At 37.2% G+C, this 15,171-nt stretch overlaps 1 protein-coding gene across 1 annotated transcript; it reads right to left on the bottom strand.

The window, feature by feature from the left end:
* Window positions 1-3,208: 3,208 nt before the first annotated feature.
* LOC110708810 lies at window positions 3,209-4,113 on the bottom strand. Its single transcript, XM_021887037.1, has 2 exons — window positions 3,802-4,113; window positions 3,209-3,700 (listed from the first exon to the last, which is right to left on the bottom strand). The coding sequence occupies exons 1-2, from the start codon at window positions 4,111-4,113 to the stop codon at window positions 3,209-3,211; spliced, it is 804 nt and encodes a 267-aa protein (XP_021742729.1).
* Window positions 4,114-15,171: the final 11,058 nt, after the last annotated feature.

Here is a 15,171-nt window from a genome sequence, read left to right as displayed (position 1 = left end):
CCCGGTTTGATCTTTATATGCGGCCCAAGGATCTAGAGGAGGGCCAATTATAGATTTATCATTCCTAATGCGATTAGGATTGATTATGGTCTTCTAGAATCTTCTAAAAGGTTCTTTTGAATCCTAATTAAATTAGTATTGATAAATTGACTTTTAAGAGTTTTAATTAGAATAAAAAGAAGTGTTTTTAAGGAAATTACAGGTTTACCCTCTCGAACGCCTAAACTTTATCAAAATAAGAAAACGCATGGAAAACTGATTGCAGCGCCGTACGACATGTTTGTCGCTTTGCGACAAACCTGGCGTCTGGCGACAGGCGCGTGTTTGGCGACAGCGTCATGTTTTATTCTTTTCGAAACTCTGATTCGTTTTTTATCATATCCGGCTGATTTTCTTTATAAATAGCCTCCTAAAACCTCCGTTTTCAATCACCAACTCTTGTTAAGAAAATCTTGATACTCTCTCTCTCTCTTTCTAAACCAACCCTTTTTAAACACAAAATTCCGCATTCACAAGATCTAGACACACCTAGCCAAGTTCGAAGTTGCCTTCACCCTAGACGTGAAAGGTTTGATTTCTAAGGGTTTGGTTCCAAATCTAGTTTAAACTTTCTTAATTCTTTCTTTCAATTATTTAATTTAATTCTTTAATTTTATATTTTCCTTGAAGTTACTAACGTGTGTATTTTGTTATTAGAAAGAGGTACGAGGCATCCAAGTAAGTGCTTTAATTGTTTAATTGATATTATGATATAGAAATCATGTTTAGGTTGTTATTTGATTCCTAGTACCATGTTAGGATGTTTTATTTCTTCCTAGCATCATATTTAGTGTGATTTGCTTATATCAATTATGATTTCTATGATGTTTCCTATTTTATTTCCTAATATCATGTTAGTATCATGTTAGGGCTAAAGCTTTTATTTTTATTGTTTAGTGACATGCTAGGATTTGTTATTAATCTTGTTAATATCATGCCTAGGATCTTACTATTATTATGCTTTAACATGATTATTTTATCATTGTTATTATTATAATCATGATTGTTATGATGATTATTATTATGTTGCTTGATTATATTTATTGTTATTGCTTGATCACGCCTTTTATGCATGTTTAAAGGGAATTTGTACTTGTAATCACGCTTAATAAGATAATTAATAATCTTGTTTAGGGTTAATTTGAGTATAATTCAAGTGATCGCCAATAATAGTTTATAGTTTTGTTTGTGCATTAATATTCAACCAACATAGATAAACAAGTTTAGGGTAAACCTAATGATTGTATGTTAGTCAGAAAGCGCACAAGAATACGTGAAGAATAAAGTAGAGGCCTATTATTAGGGCAGATTCTTTCTCTTTTAGATTGGATTTGTACCTTCATCCCCGAACACAAGTCATGGTTCCAGACCTATTGGAGTTAACGATCTCCTGCGTTGTTAAGGGGTGTAACCTTCACCATGTAAACGGTTTACAAGTTCCTAAAACTTGTTGGCGACTCTTTTGCTCTAGCTTCCTTCCCTTTGGACGCCACCGTGCTTAAGTGAGACATTTAATTATATGGTTTTTTCAATTCAAATTATAAGTTAATTGATAAAGCATAGCATATATGTGCCTACCGTGTTGGGTAGTTTATTATATTTTGAGAACAAACATAACTAAAATCAAAATTAAAACATCTTATTTCATAAAGATAAATAAAATTAATAAAGCGAACAGGAGAATGAGTTAGATTGATATTGTATTTTCCATTAAGTAGCATTTAAAAGGCTCATTCATTGAATGGAAGTATTAACACTATATAATTATTGATCGTCCCAAAACATTCAAAATAAAAAAAATGCTTGCTTGTATCCTCAAGAAGAGGATCAAACATACGGATTTCACTTTAAGGGATTCAAATGTGACAAGAAATCTCCAACTAAATCAATTTCAATCAAATTTTAAGGTGGATATCTCAAGCTTAAAACATATTGGACTTACATCATTTAGAATCAATCCCTCTTGGCCTACTTGTTGTATACTAGCTCCATTTCTTTTTAGTTGACACATATTTCTTTTTAGGAATTTTGTTTTAGTGGACACGTTTCCCTTTAGGGTAATTTTTTTACCTTGCATTTACAGTTACCCCATTTGTTTTTTCATTTTCTCTCCCTCTCTCTCTCCTCTCCTTAATATATGTACCTAAATCAAACGTGTCAACTAAATAGAAACGGAGGAAATATTAAATAGGTTATTCATATTTTCTTTTTATTGAAATAATATAATCTCAATTAACCAACAATATAAAAGAAATGAGAAGAGTTGGGGAATTCATAACTACACTTTCACTATCGATATTTGCTATTGAAAGATGTACAAATTCTATTATAAAGAAGAATTGATAGTAGATTTGGAATTAAAGAATTCATAGATGGACCTAATTCTAGTAAATAAATATAAATTCAACCAATATAATCCAAGGAGGAGCAAACTAAAATTCACTCTCCAACCTATACAATAGTTAAAGAAGAAATGAGATGCCAATCACCATTCTAAGATAACAAAAGCAAACTTTAAACCAATGTAATGGAAAACAAAGAAGATGAAAAGTTTAAAATTGAAAACTATTGCTTTGACGGAGTAAAGATTTCTTACTCTTCTAGCCTCTTAGTTTGCTCAGGCGTATGTCTATGTATGATTTTCTTCCCATGGTGAGAATCGGAACCTTCACAGTCCTCAGTGCATCCACTTACACCGTCGTGATTATCGCAATTCCTCACCTGGTTTACCATTATTATTCTTTTATTACGATAACCTAAAAAAAAATTATTATAAGATCATTACTTTGATCGTATAACTTATTGTTGAGGTGAATTTCTCACAAAGAAAATTGAAAATCACTAAGACTTAACTCAATTTTGATTTTGCATTCTATTTGATTTACTTTTATATTGATTTGGACAAATAATTATAAACTGAATCCGAAAAAATATTTTTAATGTGCCACAAAATTTTCTTCTTTATGAACAGTCTAATAGGTAACAAATCAAAAGAAAAATCTTTTCAAATCAATAATATCTGCCATCACAAGGAAATAAAATCATTTTTAAAAATGGGCTAATGGCCATGGTAATTTAATTAATCTCTCTCTAACCCAGACAACCATATCCGTTTTGAGTTCTTTTTTTTTTTTTTTTTTTTTTGACACAAACCGAGCAAAGCAATTTATTAATCAAACAAAAGTTTCATATCATCCATTACAAAATTAGAGATGCCCAAAGGGACCTCTTCCATCCAAACTCTAAGATCATCAAAAGAAAAACTTAATTTTGCTAGCTCGTGAGCAACCCGGTTGCCTGCCCTCTTCACGAAAGAAAATGAACAAACTTGACATCTAAGAGTAAGGTGTAGAATATCATTGACCACAAGGCCAAATTCAGTAGGAGGAGCTCTACCCTTGACTAGATGATTGTGAAGCTTCAGACAATCTGTTTCAAGGCATACCCTATTGAACCCCGAGTCAAGAGTAATTGCCAAGGCGTGCCGCATTGCTAAGGCTTCAGCAACATCAGCCTCAACCTTTCCACTCCACCTTAAGCACGTTGAGACCACCACATCACCCTCCGTATCGCGCATCACACCCCCCGGACCCACTCCAAGAGTGCTGGAAACCGCTGCATCAGTATTGATTTGATCGTGCCATGAGGAGGAGGCAGCCACCTGGATTCCAAATGTTGCGGGTTGGAGTTAGTGTTTGTATCATCCTTCGCATTTTCATAGTCCCCAACGATGCCCACCGCCTTGTAAATGATATCATTCACATCTCTTTTCCTACCTTCAAACACCCACGCATTCCTTCTCAACCAAACTCCCCATAAAATACTCCAAAACAAATTCCACCATGAGGGATCTTTGTGGCTTTTGCGTACAGAACAACACCACTCCCTGAAAGAATTCCCTTCATAATAATCCACCAACAACCTCAAGGGAGATAGATACCATATTCTCTTAGCATCCTCACACGAAATCAACATATGGAAAATACTCTCAACTGAGTTACCACAAAGAGGACAGATTGTATCCAATTGCATACCTCGTTGAGCAAGACTACCTCGAGCAGCCACAACATTCATTAAAGCGCGCCACCCAAAAATTTTTATTTTGGGAAGGATCTCAGCATCCCAAACAATTGACCATTCAAAACTATTTGACACATTCGAAGTCGAGGCCGAATTATTTTTTTGCTCCATGGTGAGTAAATTGTAAGCACTTCTAACAGTGAAAGTTCCATCTTTTGTAAAGTGCCACACCCACGTGTCCTTCCTCTCAAACATAGGAATAGGAATATTTCAAATATCATTAATCTCCACAGAGGAGAATCTGTCAGTAAGCACATCAACATTCCAGGCATTATTAAGCCACAAATCACGCACAAACACAGGCTCACCATCATCGTTTCTTTGTTCCGAACCTACCTTAAAGTGGGGCAGGTTGGGAACCCATGGGTCTTTCCATATGTGGATAGTAGACCCATTGCCTATAGACTTCCTTGCACCTCTTGCAGTGACGTCTCGTACTCCCATAAGTGACCTCCAAGTGTAACTCGAGTTCGAATATACCTTGGCATCCATTAGAGTCGTATGGGGAAAATACTTCCCCTTAAGAACTCTAGCAACAAGAGAATCTTCATTCACCATTATATGCCAAACCTGCTTAGCAAGGAGAGCATTATTGAAATTCTTCATGTTTCTAAACCCGAGACCCCCCTCCTTCTTTGGCACATATAGCTTGTCCCACGCAATCCAACACAACTTCCTTTCCTCACCCTTTTGTCCCCAAAAGAATTGACGACATAATTTTTCAACTTCATTGAGAATACTAGTAGGAATCGAAAAACATTGCATTGCATATGTCGGAATTGTTTGGGCTATCGACTTTAGGAGCACTTCCCTTCCGGCTTGTGACAGAAAATTTCCTTTCCACCCCTTCAATTTTTTCCAAATCCGATCTTGAATATTATGGAACACTTGCTTTTTTGAACTACCAATGTAAGTTGGTAATCCAAGATATTTATCATGTTCTTCGACGGCCTTAAAAGTTAACTTCATCTGAAGCGTGTTTTTCCGTTCTTGCTCAATGTTTCGGCTGAAAGACACCTCGGACTTGTCCATATTCAATTTCTGACCCGAAGCTATTTCGTAGGTAGCGAGGATTCCCATCACATTGTCAACCTCCTCCTCAATCGCTCTCACAAACAGGAGACTATCATCCGCAAAAAATAAGTGAGAAATAGGATTTACATTTCTCCAAATTTTAATCCCATGAACAATTTTTCTCCTTTCTGCATCCCGGAGCAAAGATGACAGACCTTCCGAACACATTATAAAAAGAAAGGGAGAGATAGGATCGCCCTGTCTGAGCCCTCTTCTAGGCTTAAAGCTTCTCGATGGTTGCCCATTTACCAACACCTCAAACTCTGCAGAACTAACACATTTCATGACCAGACTCACAAAAGATTCCGACAAGCCCAATTTTATCATTATTTTCTGCAAAAAATTCCCATTCGACGCTATCATAAGCCTTACTCATATCAAGTTTTAGGCCTAAATAACCTTTTTTCCCTTTCTTCTTTTTTCTGAGATAGTGGAAACATTCATAAGCAACTAGCACATTATCAGTAATCAATCGGCCAGGAACAAACCCACTCTGCGACTCATGAATAATAAAGGGGAGTACTAACTTTAATCTGTTAGCTAGTACTTTAGTCACAATTTTATACAACACATTGCACAAGCTAATAGGTCTATAATCAACAGGAGACTCACACTCTTTTTTTTCGGAATTAGCACAATATGAGTCTGATTAATAGTACCTATGTCCCCATTATTATTCAAAATATCTAAAACTTTATCCACCACATCTGGACCAACAACATCCCAAAATTTCTGAAAAAAGATTGCAGACATACCATCGGGACCGGGGCTTTTGTCGGATGCATTTGAAACAAAGTTGTACGAACCTCTTCCGCATCAAAAGGGGCTGCCAAATTGTTGTATTGCCGTTCAGTTACGATATTTTCCACTTTCTCAATGACTGGTTCAGGTTCAACATGACTGTTTTTTGCAAAAAGCTCCTGAAAAAAATTCACAAAGACTTCTGTAATCTGCTCTTCATCATCAAATTCGGCCCCTGCTCCATCCTTGATCTTCTTAATCTGATTCCGAGCTGCTCTCTGCTTCGTCTTCGTGTGAAAAAACGTGGTGTTTTTGTCCCCATGCTTTATCCAGTCTTGCCTACTCCTTTGTTTCCAGTACATCTCCTCCCTTCTCTCCAATTCATCCATTCTATCATCAATTGCCCGCATTTGAGCAATCACTTCCTCAGTCTGAGTTTCTCCCATAAGTTGCTCCATCTTCCCCTTACAGGCTTGTAACTCCTTCACAAAGTCTCCAAATTTTTCCCTACTCCACGCACTCAAGTTTGAGGAGGTAAAGGCAATTTTCGAGCAAAGATCCCCTCCTCTTTCCCAAGCATCGGACACAATCTCCGCACAATTTTCATCACGTAGCCACATAGCTTCGAACCTGTACATCTTTTTTTTTCTTTTTTTTCTTTGAAGTATGCAGAGCTTCTTTGATAAAAAGGAGAATCGGCAAGTGATCAGATTTTCTCTTGGTGAGGTGTGATACAAAAGAGCTCGGGAACAAATCTCTCCATTCACGATTTGCTAGATATCGATCCAACCTTTTTTGGATGTTCTCATCTCCCCCACGATTATTTGACCAAGTAAAATCATGGCCGACATACCCAAGGTCTTCAAGGTGACAATAATCAACAGCCTCCCTGAGAATGTCAGCTTCTTCACTATTGAAGACACGACCCCCCATCTTCTCTCTTGACTGCAGCAACAGATTGAAGTCGCCCCCACAGAGCCACGGCCCCCCTTGAGAGTTCCACAGCCCCTTAAGCAGCAAGCCCGTTTTGTACTTATTTTCATCCTCGGGGTGCCCGTAGATACCTGTGAAGCGCCACTTTTTCTGACCACTTGAGTTTATAACCGCATCAATGTGATTTTTGGAGTAATTGTTCACCACAACATCAACCGAACTCTTCCACATTAGAGCCAAACCCCCTTTTCTTTTCCTTCCCTCCCCTTCACACTCCACCACCATAGCACACTCATACTTTGTTTTTTGTTTTATTTTTTCAAATTCAAAAGCTTTCAAACGTGTCTCGGAGAGAAACACAATTTGGGGGCACTCAAGGAATAAAATCCTTTTCAAAGCGTTAACTGCAGGGATGCCACCCAAACCCCTACAGTTCCACGAGATGATGTAGCTCATTGATCACCGAGAGCCCACCTTGACAGAATTAGCTTCTAAGGCTCTCTTTTTATTACTATTCGAATTGTCAATACTCATACTACTACTATCTGTGAGCTTTTCTGCTTAGCTTTTCCTTTTCCCTCCAGAGATACTCCCACAATCCTCCATGCTGTGATCAGAATCTCTAAAATTGCGCTTCCAGGTTTTGTTTTTCCCACTCCCCTGCTTGCTCATATTTCCCTCCACCACAGATTGCCCAGCTGCTTCTCCCACCTTCTCACCACTTTTAAAAACAAACTGCTCATTACCCCCATTATCATGAAGCTCTTCTATTCTCTCCTTATTGCTCAAGTTAACAGACTCTAGTTTATCCGTCATCTCCTTCACCGGTTTAACTATCTCCTTCTGTTCACTATGCTTCGGTTTGGTGACAAACAAAGTTCGAGCGCAAACACCACCTTTTCTGTCTGTAATTTCTCTGGTGCTGACATTAACCTTCCACGGAGAAGCTTTCATACAATTACCATAAGGAAGGTCCAGATCATCAATGTCCTTATGGTCTTCACAGTCTTTAAGACCATGACCCATCATTCCACAAGAAAAGCAAAAAAGAGGGGGCTTTTCATATTTCACCTCAAAGTTTTCTTCAATTCCCCCTCTTAATTTCAGTTTTACATGTTTGAACAGGGGCTTTCAAACATCTACTAACACACGGATTCTTATGGATTTGTCAATGCCCACCTGTGCTGCAGCATCCAATTTAACAAAGATGCCTAATTTGTTACCAATTTTTTCTACATTTGCAAGATTCAATCTACCTTTCAATGGGAGGTTATAGATTCTAAGCCACATAGGAAGATGAAAAAGTTCTATATCAGAAGGTTTAATGGAGTCAATAGTATCACCAAGAATCAGAGCATGCTTGTCAAAGTGCCATGGTTGTTCGTCCTGTACTCTCTGCTTATCCCTCCAGTGATAAAATTGAAAGAGGAAACGATTATCCCCAATGTTTGAGATATCAATCCCATGTTTAGGTTGCCATACTCCCTTCATAGTAGTAATGAAAGCATTAAAATTAATTTTTCGACTAGTCCAGAGTTTACCTACCAGAGCAAGTTCAATTCGAGCGTCCTCATCATCCTCTTCAGTTTCCTCCCAATCAATCGCTTCATCGTCAGTTACAGGTTCATTTAGCAAGTCAATGGATCCTTCTTCACCATTTTCCTTCTCCACAATCGTTAGGCTTTGGTTTAAATTGGCCATCAGAACAAACGCAGGAATCAAGAGCGCCAAAATTGATAAGAAACAGAGCAAAAGGCTTGATCTTTTGATCGAGATAAGCCTCGAAAACGAGGAAACCCTAGCGAGAAAGCTAGAACAAAACCCTCCCAAGGCTCAACCTAGAGGGAACAGGGAAAATATAAGGCTATGAAAACACTATCTTATCATGATCGACGGAAATTAAAATATGATCCGTTTTGAGTTCCTACATACACTATTTTGGTAAATGAAAGTCAATACATTACTATGGGCTATGGCATAAGGGGGAGAATGGGGTAGGGGGGATTGGGTGGGTCGGCCGGCGGTGGGCGAGCAAGCCGGCGTCGGCCGACCGATTCCTAGGTTGGGAAGGGTGGCTCGGCGCAGGAGACTCGGGGAGGGGGAGAGTCGGAGAGGTGGTGGCGGCAAGGTGGTATCAGGTTGAAATTTTTTAATTAAAATTTTTATTTTTTAAAAGTTTAAAACCAATTACACGACGACATGTGTCATAATAACCTATTCAACATGATTCAAAGTTTTTTGCAGGTCTAAATTCAACACCTCCATAGGTTGTACGGAGTAATATCCAAAGGTTTTATGATTAAAAAAGAACATGCCAAAGCTTTAGCATTTTTTCAAATTTTCCTATTAGAATTAACTTTTTTTTTTAATTGAAAGATCCAATTAGAATCAACTATTTTAAGTAACACTAGCTAAAATAAAAAATGAGATTTGAAACTTTGAATCATCAAAAATTAAACAATACTTATTAGGAAAAATTGCTCGAAATAATCCCACCTTTTGAGCGTCCGCGATTAATAATCCCACATTTGAGATTTTTTTTAATAATCCCACCCATTCCGCTCAAAATAGTCTCGGGTGACCAGTAACCGGTTGAAGAGGTATTTTTTTATTAAGTTTAATTTACACGTGTCACAATTTGATTTGTCCAAAACTAAAAAAAAACCAAAAAGAATTAAAATCAAATAAAAAAAAACCACCACCACCTAAGTTTCAGCCACCACCAACCCCACACACTACCCAAACCCAAACCCCGGAACCACCACCACACCCAGCGCCGCACCGACTTTGATTCCACCCAGCCGGCACAACCCCAAAACCCCAAAGATGGCATTATACTTTATACCCCCTTCAAAAAATTGAAACCCACCAAACGAAACTCTAGGAAACGATGTGAATCGAGGTCGGGGGACGGCGGCGCGTTCGGAGTAGGGGGGAAAGGGAAGGTCGGCGCAGCCGGGAAAGGGAGGTGGGTTTCGTGGGTTAATTGCTGCCTGGGTTCGTGGGTGGGTGGTTTAATTACCCTGGGTTTCGTGGGAGAGGGAAGTGGGTTGGTGGTTTGCAGTGGCGGAGCTAGGAATATATAGCCGAGGGGACAACAACTAAACATCCATCATTTGACAAAAATATATATAAAAAAAAAATATTAAACGCAACGATAGGTTTATAGTTAAAATTTTACAAATAAAAAATCGACAATTTATAATTAGTCCTACAATTCAAAAAAAAAAGGTTGAAAAAAGTACATAAAGTTTATTATTAAACTATAATTACATCCTTCGAGTCTTCATATTTTGAAAACGATCAATGATTTTTTCATCAGGAACTTGTAAGAACACTTGCTTCTCAATAAAAGTGACCAAACAATCATTCATAAATTGGTCACCCATGCTATTTCGCAACTTACTTTTGACATATGTCATTGCGGAGAATACTCTTTCAATACTTGCCGTAGCAACGGGGAGAATCAACATCAACTTGATAAGCAAATATACAAGAGGATATGTCTTATCCTTCTTGGTATTAACAAGCATCATGGAAAGAGAGTTAAGATCACACATATTTTGAAATCTCTCATCATTGTGCATATTTTCCATGATCACCTACTTCCTTAACCTTTTCTCCTAACCATTTCAATAGCTCAATGAAATTACCCCTATTATGAGACTCGTCACTTTCATCATGGCCACGAAATGCCAAACCTTGCCCCAAAAGAAACCTTAAACAAGTTAAAGATGCATTCAAACGAATATAATATTCATTTTTAATCACCTCACTTGCCTTTTCAAACATATTCACAATTGATTTATTTTTCCCATCTTTTAAATTCACATATTTCTCATGAGCAAGGTTATGAGCACTCTTAATTCCACCAACATGCTTTTCAAATCGTTCCGGTTTATTCCATTTTCTAAACCCTCCATCAACAAATGCATCACCCCCCCCCCCATATTATTTGCAACTTCACCTTTGAACAAATAACATACAAAACAAAATGCGACATCTTTTTCAATGTTATACTCAAGCCAATCCCATTTGTTGAACCAATTCACACTAAAACGACGCAAACCTCCTACTTGTCTTTGAGGGAAGTTATGAGTTTTTGGTTGATAAGGTTTTTTTAGAATATAAGCCCTCCTTACCGCATTTCTTTGATTTGGGGGATAATCCATTATATTCATTCTTTTTCCCGGATCATGAGGAAGTAGTTCAACATCATATATCAATTCTTCCTCCTCTAGTGGTACATTATTAGTACTTGTACCACCACCATTTTCTACAACATTTTCTTGAGTTTCGGGGGAGGTAAAAGAAGTGGGTTCATTTCCTTGAGATTTCATTCTTTTAAACATGAATTGTCGAAGAACGGGTTGATTTGACATGTCCTAATTTAATCAATAAGAATGCAAACAATGAATCAATAATAATTCAATTACCATCGTATATTCATATCATACAATCCAAATAACAAAACAATTTAACCATTAGAAAATTAGGATTTAAACATTGGAATTCAACAATTAACCATTAGAAAATTAGGATTTAAACAATTAGCACTTTTAAAAAATTGGCACTTAAACAATTAAAAAATAATAAGATTTAGGGTTTAGAGGGTTAATTTATAATTAAAAGTTACTTACTATGAATTTGGGGAAAAATCAAAGAAAAATTGATTGATGGTGGACTGCCGGTGGGGTGTCAGCGGTCGGCGTCAGTCGTCAGGTTTCGCTGGCGTCGATCAAATCGTCAGTTATGACTCGTAAAGTCGCAATCCCGTGGAGCGTGGTTAGTGGAATTGTAAAAGAATTGTTACTTTTTTAACTTTTCATGTTAGTATATTTTTTGTTTTATATATGATGTGACTTTACTTCAACTTTTTCTTTTTTTGTTTGTGGGTCAGTTACAAGTCTTACAACTTGTACAAACCTTTGTAGTCGTGTTTTGCAAGTTTGATTTTTTTTTTTAATAATAAAAATCTGATTTTTTTTTAAGTGGGGGGACAGCTGTCCCCCCTTGTACCCCTCTCCCTCCGCCACTGATGGTTTGGGCGGCTAGAATGGGGGTTGACACTTCATGGGTTTCGTGGAAGACGGAGGCGAGGTGATGGTTTAGGGAAAGGGAGTTAGGCGCCGGAGCCGGTGGGGTTAGGGGCCTGGGTGGGTGTGGTGGCTAGGGCTGGCGGGTGGTGGGTGGTTTTTTCAATTTTATTTTTTAATTTTTTATTTATTCTTAATCAAATTTTATTTTATTTTATTTTTTTTACCAACCATAGGCCGCCACGTGTCATGTAACTTGTTATAACAGGTTATATGACCGGTTGGGACTATTTTAAGCGGATTGAGTATAAAGGTGGGATTATTAAAAAAAATCCCAAATGTGGGATTATCAATCGCTGACACCTCAAAGGTAGGATTATTCCCAACAATTTTTCCTACTTATTATCTATAAAGAAAATTGATGTATTATTGTAGGCGACGTTTGAAGTGCGCCTACATAAAAGCATGTTGTGAATATGTTTGGCACTCATAGGAAGTGGGAATTGACGTATACGATTAGGGACTAATAAAGTAGGGAGTCGCTAACAATTTTTTAAGAAACTTGTAAACCGTTCACGGATCATAAAAGGCAACCACGATTAAGGGACAACAATAGGCAACAACGATTGACCCGTGAAGGTTACACCCCATTCATAATCCATGAGATTACTAACTCCATATGGTTTGGAACCACGAAAGGAGGATCGGGGATGATGGTACGAAGTGAGTCATAGAGTCACATTCGCCCGTATTGGCCTCTACTCGATTCTTATAGTGAAAAATGATTCCTGCGATCTCAAAGGCATACAAACAAAAATTCAATTTGCTCCAAACTATTATTAAGCTAAATTGGTTGAATATTAATGCAACACATAATTCTAAAATATTTGTGATCACTTTAATTAATAACAAGATTAAAATGGAACCTAAACCGGTGGTCCAAATTATCTTATAATGCATGATTTTCTATTACATATTCCCTTTAAACATGCTCAATAATGCTCAATAAATATAATAAAATTAACATTAATATTGGAAGCAATTTAACAATAAATCCAACAATATAAAATCGTTAGAAAAATAATAGAAATAAAAGGAACATAATTCTTACTTTGATTATGTTTTTTTGCAACTATAAAATAATAAACGAGTTAGTAACTTCAAGGAAAATTAATAAAACAATAATTAAATTAAATTAAATAGAGTTGATTTGGGGCCAAACCCTCAAACAGTTCTACCTTTCACGCCTTGGTTTAAGGACAAAACCTCGAGTAAAGTATAGACTCCTTGGAGTGCTTGAAGAGGGAATTTTGAAAGAAGAAGGGTAGGCTAGTGTTTAGACTAGAGCATAGAAGAGAGAAAAGGAGAATTAATTGATGTCCCGTACATCAGAAATGAGGAGGTATTTATAGGGAAAATGAGTAGAGGGAACACACGGAACCCTAAAAAGATAAAAAAAAAAAAAAAAAAGCCTAAAAAATAACACCACGACACGACAGAGAACGCCACGACACAGTGCCAAATACCGTCAGACGGGGGTAAATCTCGTGACACGGGGAATATAGTGTGACGCAGGAAATAATTAGGTTACGGGAGATAAAACGCGTAAAGGGTTTACGCGAAAAGGACACGGAGCTACCCCGTGGCACAGCATTGGCACCGTGTCACGGAAATGCACACCGTGGCGCGGCATTGGGCCCTGTGACGCGGTGCTTTTTGCCGTGACGCGGGAAACTCTGCGTCCATTTTTTCGTCTAAATACATTTTTGCCCTAATTTCGTTCAGCCTTTTTAAGTGTCGATTAATAATTATGGGCCATTTTTTATTTATTATTTATTAATTGGGCCAAAATAATAAATAAAATAAATATAATAAAAAGGATTGGGCCAAAATAATAAATAAACTAAATAAAATAAAAAAGGTTTGGGCCAAAATTAAAAATAAATTATGCTTTGACTAAACATCAAGACTGATCCATGGACTATTAAAAACTGAATTTAATTAAATACGATTTTTTAAGCACTCTCGGGATTAAATATTAAACCCGACCTATAATGGCGGTGAAATATTAAACATTTTTAGGTGTCTACACTTATTTGTTTTTTCAAATACCATTAATATCAATTTTTTTACCAAAATTCCCTCTAATATGCAAACAATATTGTGCAGATTTAACTTTCCCATATAAATTTTGCTTTTCCATGTATATTTATTATTATTTTCTCTCTACTTTTTTGCATGCTCAATGTAAATTTACTTTGTCAATGTACTTTTGCTACAATATTGTGCAGAGGGTCTATTACCAAGCTTGCCAACGCATGTTTTTAACGATTAATATCTCTAATTATCAAAATTGTAAAATTATAAAAAGTGGATATTAATAAAATATACATTGAAACAATTCAAACAAGATTCCACATGTATATGTTTTATCGTATTTATAAACCACAAAAGCGAGTCAAAGCGTGTTGTGTGAATAGTGTAAGAGTCAAAATGTGTCAATTAAAAAAAAAAAAAAAAAAGACGACACATATTCTTATAAGTGGTTGGCTATACCGTATAGCCTATTATGGGGATCACTTCGTTAGTATTACTCGGTCAGTGTTATAGGTGTTACTTTGTTTTTTATAAACGGCCACATGGTGTGGCCAACCGCACACAAAATTCGCAATAAAAAAAAAATTGATTTAGATAATCCAACCTTTGCTCGATTAATTTTTAATAATCCGACCTTTTAATTATTCATGAATAATCCAAGCTTTATACCCCCATTCTATTTTATTAGGCCAAACTAGTTACCTTGCCACGTGTCTTGTTTTGGTTCGCCTATATATATATATATATATATATATATATATATATATATATATTTACTTTTTTAAAAAAATGATATTTTTTTTTCAATTTTCTCCCTTCCTCCATTAAATCCGGCCACCATGGCCCTCATCACCTCCCTTTTCGGCTACCCTGCCCTCAACCTCCCTTTCTGGCCACCTTATCTTTCCGGCCACAACCCTTTCGAGACCAGCCAAAATCCACCCGAAAACCCCCATTCGGAATCCGGCATCCTCCAAAACCCCCACCTTTGAAAATTCCACCAGCCACCACTAACATCGACTTCGCCCAAAACCATCTCTCCTATCACTAGCAAACCCCGAAACCCCCTCCCCTATCAACATGCTTTAATCCACCTCCGGCAGCAACCGCAAGCAGCCGCCACCAATCGCCCCCGCTACTCCCTTACGCACCAAACCCGTAACGCCACTCA

The sequence above is a fragment of the Chenopodium quinoa genome, unplaced genomic scaffold (assembly GCF_001683475.1).
Source record: "Chenopodium quinoa cultivar QQ74 unplaced genomic scaffold, ASM168347v1, whole genome shotgun sequence".
Lineage (NCBI taxonomy): Eukaryota > Viridiplantae > Streptophyta > Magnoliopsida > Caryophyllales > Amaranthaceae > Chenopodium > Chenopodium quinoa.
This window is presented reverse-complemented; position numbering and strand designations above follow the sequence as displayed.